We start from the raw sequence: 8,100 nt of genomic DNA, 5'->3' as shown, positions 1-8,100 counted from the left end.
CCAGCCGCAACCCATCTCTGGGAAACATCCACACACACTTTCACACACACACACTCATACACTACAGACAATTTAGCCTATACCCAATTCACCTGTACATGTCTTTGGACTGTGGTGGAAACCGGAGCACCCGAAGAAAACCCATGCGAAGGCAGGGAGAACATGCAAACTCCACACAGAAACGGCAACTGAGCCGAGGTTCGAATCAGCGACCCAGCGACCTTCTTGCTGTGAGGCAACAGCACTACCAAGTGTGCCACTGCCTCGCCATTTTGGGTATTTTACATTGGTTAATTTTCCTATTTTTCATATGACACATGTACAAGTTATAGCTAATGAAAATGAAAACTCTTGCCAGTGCTCATACAGTTCTCGCATTCTTTTTACTGAATTATAATCGCATATCAAACAGTTGCCAAATAAATCGCAGTGTTTCCATGGCACAGAAGTGAGAACAATACATTTATGATCAATAAGCAGCCCCAGATAGCACAGACAGCTGTCAGCTCTTACCTTATGCTGTGTGCTTCAGGGCCATTCTCCTCTGTTTTTTTTTTTTGAGGTGATGTGCATAAGATTAAGATTAATTTGCAGGAAGAATGGGACAAAATTACACCTGAAACATTTGGTGTCTTCAGTCCCTAAACAACTTTTAAGTGTTGTGAAAAGGAATGGCAACATTACAAAGTTGTAAATGATTTACTGTTACACCTTTTTTTAAATGTGTTTCAAGAACCAACATTTGAATATGTGTTTATTATAAAAAATAAATAAATAAATAAATAAAATCTTGAGAAACACTATAAATAATGTTTGTTATATTGTCTGCAATGAAATACAAGTCAAAGTAAATTTAGAAACCACTACTTTTTCATTTGCCTTCTCCATACTGTCCCAACCTTTGCTGATTTAGGGTTGTACAACTACACAGTCAATCATAAGTTGAACTCTGGAATGTGTAACAACAGTTTATGAACAAGGGTGTAACCAACCATGCAACCTTTGCGCAGACAAAACACACATCTGTGAACGGCTCAATTGTTTTTTTGGCTGCTGTGAATCTTTGTAAAAGTCATAAACAAGAAACCCTTCACACTCGGGAACTCGGGAGAACACCGTGTGCGTATACGAGTCGATTGAATTTCAATCAGTGTGTATTGCGCTGTTGCTTTAAGTGGATTAGGGCCCTTGATAGAGTATATTAAATGTGCTTTGGCATTTTCTCATCCCATAACTCCAAAGAACCGTTTGAAGGACAGACTAACAATAGAGACGTAATTATATAATGCACAGGATGAATGGGTTGCCAAGAAGCACAAATGAATGACATGGTGACACAGTGGAACATCAGACAGCTGTAGGTTTATTCGGTTTTAATCGAATGTGTTTGTTGAATTAGTTGTTATTTTAAAGTGACAGCACATCCAATAATTAAACACTCGTTCTTCATTAGGTGCTCTTCTTGTCCCTACGTGACTTTATTTCTTTCATTATTGGAACATAATGAACACAAAGGACTTTTATTTTCCAAAGATAAAGGAAATACAGTTTTGGAAACACACTTCAGTCAAATGTTTTAGATCTTCTGATCTTGATTTATTTAATCAAAAAACTGTAAAATTGTTTCAAATCTTTACTATTTAAATAACTGTTTTCTATATGAATATATTGTAAAATATAATTACTGAATTTTTAGCGGCGAGGCAGTGGCGCAGTAGGTAGTGCTGTCGCCTCAGCAAGAAGGTCGCTGGTTCGAACCTTGGCTCAGTTGGTGTTTCTGTGTGGAGTTTGCATGTTCTCCCTGCGTTCGCGTGGGTTTACTCCGGGTGCTCTGGTTTCCCCACACAGTCCAAAGACATGCGGTACAGGTGAATTGGGTAGGGTGTGTGTGGATGTTTCCCAGAGATGGGTTGCGGCTGGAAGGGCATCCGCTGCGTAAAAACTTGCTGTATAAGTTGGCGGTTCATTCTGCTGTGGCGACCCTGGATTATTAAAGGGACTAAGCCGACAAGAAAATGAATGAATAAATTTTTAGCATCATTAGTCACGTGATCCTTCTGGAAGTATTCTAATATGCTAATTGCTGTTAAATGTTAATAATAATAATGATCTTTTTTTTTATTGGCGACACAACGGCTAAGTGGTTAGCACTGTGGCCTTACAGCAAGAAGGTTGTTGGTTTGAGTCCCGGATGGGCCAGTTGGCATCTCAGTGTAGAGTTTGCATGTTTTCCCCATGTTTGCATGGGCTTTCTCAAGGTGCTCTGGTTTCCCCCACAGTCCAAAGACATGTGCTATAGTTGTGTATGTGTGTGAATGAATGTGTATGGGTGTTTCCCAGTACTGGGTTACAACTGAAAGGGCATCTTCTTTGAAAATTAATTAATGAATATATATATATATATATATATATATATATATATATATATATATATATATATATATATATATATATATATATATATATATATATATATATATTTACTATATATATATATTTACTATATATATATATAACTTTTGTAACATTATACACTATACCATTCAAAAGTTTCGGAATCAGCGTTTCTTTGATAGATGAAGGAAATTAATGATTTATTTAGCAAGGACGCTTTAACTTGATCAAAAGGGTCGATTAAAACATTTATAATAATACATGCTGCTCTTTTGAACTTTTTTTAACATCAAATAAATCTGAAAGAATATGTACAGTACCTGACAAAAGTCTTTTTGCCTATCCAAGTTTCAGGAACAACAAATAAAATGTTGCCTTAGTTGATCATTTGGTATCAAAAGATGCTTATATGAAAGGCAAAGGCCTCTAGATTACACTTATTTTACCAACATATAATGTGATCATGCCTTGATTATTAATGATTTAATTAGGACAGTAAGGTCTGACTTTGCTTAGACAAAAGTCTTGTCACTGAACAGAAACAATGTCCAGTATAGAATATAAAGTCATGCTGCAGTGGAAACAGAATGAATATTGTGTCTGACTCCATCATGAGCTTGGAGGACTGCATCCATACATCTCTGCAATGACTCAAATCACTGATTAATAAAGTCATCTGGAATGGCAAAGAAAGCGTTCTTGCAGGACTCCCAGAGCTTATCAAGACTCTTGATTTTCTTAGACATCCTCAATAATGTTCATCTTTGGTGACTGGGCTGGCCAATCCTGGAGCACCTTGACCTTCTTTGCTTTCAGGAGCTTTGATGTGGAGGCTGAAGTATGAGCAGGAGCGCTATCCTGCTGGAGAATTTGCCCTCTCCTGTGGTTTGTAATGTAACGGGCAGCACAAATGTCTTGATACCTCAGGCTGTTGATGTTGCAAAGACATTTGACCAGTACATTTAGAGTAGGTAGAGTATAAATATTAAAACAGAATGTTAACTTTTGTTGGTTGAAGTAGACTTTTCCTTTAAAAATATTTTCCTAAATGATTTTATTGGTTGCAAACAAACACCTTTTGCTTATCTCAGTCATTTAAATTGATCTTTCACGACTATTGTGAAAATTCATGCCGTTCTGAATGCCAGCTAGCTGACAGTAAAGGTCGTCTAAGGACTCTGAGATATGTTATTTTCAATAACTATAAGATAACATGTGGGGCGACATGGTGGCTCAGTGGTTAGCACTATCACCTCACAGCAGAAAGGTTGCTGGTTCGAGTCCTGGCTGAGTCAGTTGGCATTTCCGCAGTTTGCATGTTCTCCCTATGTTGGTGTGGGTTTTCTCTGGGTGCTCCGGTTAACCCCACAGTCCAAAAACATACGCTTTAGGAGAATTGGATAAGTTGAATTGGATGTAGTGTATGAGTGTGAATGAGTGTGTATGGGGGTTTCTAGAACTGAATTGCAGCCGGAAGGGCATCCGCAGAGTAAAACATATGCTGGATAAGTTGGCGGTTCATACCGCTGTGGCGATCACAGATGAACAAAGGAACCAAGCCGAGGGAAAATGAATGAAAGAAGATAACATGGCTGACAAAGGAGATAATGCAGTAAGTTAAACTTGGGTCTTTTCCCATCCTAAGCTTTGTCACTTTTTCTGCAGTGAACTTTTTTTTTTCAAAATAAATATATTTTTAAAATGTATTTCAAATAAATGCAAGGTTTTTAGCAAATAGTATTTCTTTCACAAAAATCTTCTATATATTAATAATATTTCTTTCTTTGACAGAACACTGGAGCCCGATGGTCCCGCTTTTTCTGATTGGTCGGTCTTGGCGTTCTCTTCAAGTTGCCAAAACTAAAGAGATGCGCGTCTTCTCATTGGTTGAAAGAGTTCCAAGCGGGGCCGGCAGGTAACCCATCGACCAATCAAAACGCTTCTCTCATGTTGTCCTAGAGACCGTGGTATTTCAGTCTACCACATCCTTATATTTACATTTCAGTGTGTGATTCGGTTAAACTGTGTTAGAGGTTCACCCAAACAGAAAAGGCTTTTCTTCGAACGCGGAAGTACAGCAGCCTTCTTGTGAAACATTTGTTGTGTATACTATACCGTGTATGTGTGTGTAGTGTTGCGTGTGTGTGTGTGTGCGTGTGTATTAAATATTAGCCCAGCCCAGCAGCCCTTCCTATTTCCCCTCCCTTTCCTCCAACAGACTCAGTCGGCTCGCCCGCAGCACTTGCGTCCTCTCGGCCGGGTTTCACTTCAGAGATGGCTGCGAAAGTGTGTAGATCGGTCCTCCTCCTGTCCCGGAGCAGCGGAGCCGTAGCCTCCTCGGCGTATCCCGCATTCGGTGTCTCCTCACAGAGGCATCAGGGCACAAAAACGGTGAGTCCCCGGAATTGAAACCGAGCATGAGTGCTGCTGCTACCGCCGCCGCTGCTGCTGCTGCTGGACAAGGGGAGGGTTGTGGAAGGAAAGATAAGGGGGCTGGGTTCTTCTCTCTGCTGAGGGCTTGATAAAAAAAACAACCAGCCAAGGAAGTGTTTTGGGACGTTTCTCTCCGCATTGAGTGTTGTCGTGCACTGCACAGTGATGATCAGCAGTGCTGCATCATTAACCAGTGCACTTTCAGTACGAGACGTCCCGTTTACCGGAGACAGGCGCTTCGTACAGTCGGTGTCATGGCTTGACTCGTGTATGTACATCACATTTCAACTTTCCATGCGTGCTACAGACGCACGCGAGCGGCCGGATGCGCTCCTGACCGGTGCAGTCCCTTCCAGGGTAACCTTGAAAGCAACAGTGGTCTCAACTTTAACCGCACGCACAACTCCCGAGACCCCGCTCTTGATTACGTGGCGATACAATCGCCTCACTGGTTTCAACCATGTAATGTAATGTGTTCCTTCAAGCTTTTTTTTCTGAACTGGACTGATCGAGCGTGCTTGATCCACTGCAGTGTCCGACTATGTGTGTGTGTGTGTGTGTGTAGGCTACTGATATGCGATGATAGAGTGTCAGTGCGGCACGCATCTTGTGTTCACACAAGATATTGGCTTCAAGCGTTCACCAGACGCGTTTTTAAAACTTAAAAAGAACTATTCACAACTTGACGCGCCGTCCTAAATCCCAACGCAATCAGCTGCCTGGCGCATGCGTAGTCAGACAACAAATAAATAAAAAAAGCGCTGACAGAACGCAAGAATACGTACAGTGAGAACGCCCCCTGCTCGTCTCGAGTGCTGTCATTTTGTGGGGGGGGAAAGGGAAGGCTCACAGGCAATGCATGTTCGCTTCAGTTCTTCGTTTAATTATGTCACTCCTCCTCTTTTACTCTCACACCCCTCCCTTCCTTTCTGCGGGTGTTTCCCGTTTCCAGCGGCAAGCCTGTGGGTTTTCCTTTGAGCAAACTCCTCCAGTGCGCATTGCTCAATGGCGTTCCTGCGTGTTTTGGAAGCCTCTCAGCTGGAGAAGAATCACACAGGCAGTCCTCGAGACACCATCCTAGCTTTTCATTTCTTCCTCATCCACGACTTTTATAGTGGGAGATAATAAAAAGAATGTGAAGAGCCAGGCTTAGAGTTCCCCTTCATTTAAGTGCTATCATAAACGCATCTGTTTACCAATGCTAGCATGACGTTCTTGCAGCTAGCATAGCATAGATTGAAAGATAAGTTCTTTCTGGTTTACTCATTAACAAACTGCTGTGGTAATGCCTTAGTATGTGAAGTACCTTACTTTACCGGCCTCATTATTAAAGCATATTTTGTGTTTTTGGACAAAATACAGCATAGGGACACTGACAGCATGTGGGTAATAACTTACTGTAATATTTATGTAGCTTATGTAACTAGTTTTTTTTTGCTTTACTTGCTCATTGTAATTGTTCACATCAGTGCTAGGGATTTGTATGGCACCCCTCAGTAAAGAGACAAATATATATACACACACACACACACACACACACACACACACACACACCCACACACACACACTAAACTTTTAAATTCATTCATTCAGTCATTTTATTTTAGGCTTTGTCCCTTTTTTTAATCAGGGCTCACCACAGAGAAATGAACCGCCATTTATATATATATATATATATATATATATATATATATATATATATATATATATATATATATATATATATATATATATATATATATATATATATATATATATCTATATATATAAACATATAAACTATGTATATACTGTATATAAAAAACATATTCTAGAAATTCAACATCTCTGTGAAAAGTCTTTTCAAGCTTTGGGCCATCTGAAATCCTCTCCCAAGTGAAGAAGTTGCTTATTAAAGTTTTAAATTGACATTGTAAAGGCTCCTGGCAGTGTGTGCCAGTGATTTTTATCCACAACTTCACAAATTTACATTCATCTAGTCTGAATTGTATGTTCAACATGGATGTATTTCTGAAGCGTTTGAAAAGTGGCATCATAAAATCTGCTACTTTGATTATGCAAGACTATACTCACTCCCCTTCGGCTTAATCCCAACTCATAGAGGCTATTATTTTAATAGCAACCAATTTAAATTCAAGTTAATTCTTTAAATTAATTTAAAAGAATACAGCGTAGTGGTTAGCACTGTCACCTCACAGCAAGATCACTAATTTAAGCCTCGGCTGGGTCAGTTGGCATTTCTGTGTGGAGTTTGCATGTTCTCCCCGTGTTGGCGTGGGTTTCCTCCGGGTGCTCCGGTTTCCCCCACAAGTCCAAAGACATGCGGTACAGGTGAATTGGGTAGGCTAAATTGTCAGTAGTGTATGAATAAGTGTGTATGGGTGTTTTTCAGTGATGGGTTGCAGCTGGAAAGGCATCCGCTGCGTAAAACATATACTGGATAAGTTGGCGGTTCATTTCTCTGTGGTGAGCCCTGATTAAAAAAGGGACAAAGCCTAAAATAAAATGAATGAATGAATTTAAAAGATTAGTTCACCTAAAAAATTAAAGTTCTGTTGTTAAGTATGTGCCCACATGTCGTTTCAATTACCAGACACCTTTCTTTATGTTTGGAACACAATTTAGGATATATTAGATCAAGTCCAAGAGCTTTCTGATGTTCAGTGTTCAAAAAAAGAGCTTAAACATTGTCAGAACATTTCATGTGTCTTCAGTGGATGAACTGCAATCATATGAAGCTCCAAGAACACTTTTGTACACCAAAAATGTCCTCTTTTTCAGTTCTGTCATGTTTGTACTGATGTGCATTTACTTAGGGGAATAATATGTTTTCATATTGAGCTGCTAACTGTAGTGCCCGTTGTATTGCCCGTAGTAAACTCTTACAACCTTACAAGGATGAGAAAGCATTGGCAAACAAAGTCGATTTTTTTTTTTTTTTTTTTTTTGTTTTGGTGCACAAAAGGGTTCTTGGAGCTTCGTATGATTACAAACTTCAGAAAAGGAACAAAACCATTGTCAGAACACTCCATGGGTCTTTAGCGGTTACACTATAATCATATGGTCCTATGTCTGGTCGCTCCCCCAGAATTTTTTTTAAACAAATAAAATTAAAGAAATATCTTTTAAAATTATTCACAGGTTTTATCCCAATTAACAATTTTTACAAAAATTCAGAAATGACATTGACATCTCTTGCTCTTTCTGTGAAACCTCTTCTGAATCTGTTGCTCACTTGTTTTGGGAATGTCCCACTGTTAAATCTTTTTGGTC

At 39.5% G+C, this 8,100-nt stretch overlaps 1 protein-coding gene across 1 annotated transcript in view; it reads left to right on the top strand.

Moving 5' to 3' along the window:
• The first annotated feature begins 4,616 nt into the window (after positions 1–4,616).
• Positions 4,617–8,100, top strand: part of mcu (mitochondrial calcium uniporter) — a 121,680-nt gene continuing 118,196 nt past the window's right edge. The window contains 1 exon segment of the mRNA NM_001077325.1: positions 4,617–4,785. Within this exon segment, the coding sequence (NP_001070793.1) occupies positions 4,669–4,785 (117 nt within the window). The 5' untranslated portion in view covers positions 4,617–4,668.

Source organism: Danio rerio, chromosome 13 (genome assembly GCF_049306965.1).
Source record: "Danio rerio strain Tuebingen ecotype United States chromosome 13, GRCz12tu, whole genome shotgun sequence".
NCBI lineage: Eukaryota > Metazoa > Chordata > Actinopteri > Cypriniformes > Danionidae > Danio > Danio rerio.
Note: the sequence above shows the minus strand (reverse complement) of the source record. Positions and strands in the feature narration are given on the sequence as shown.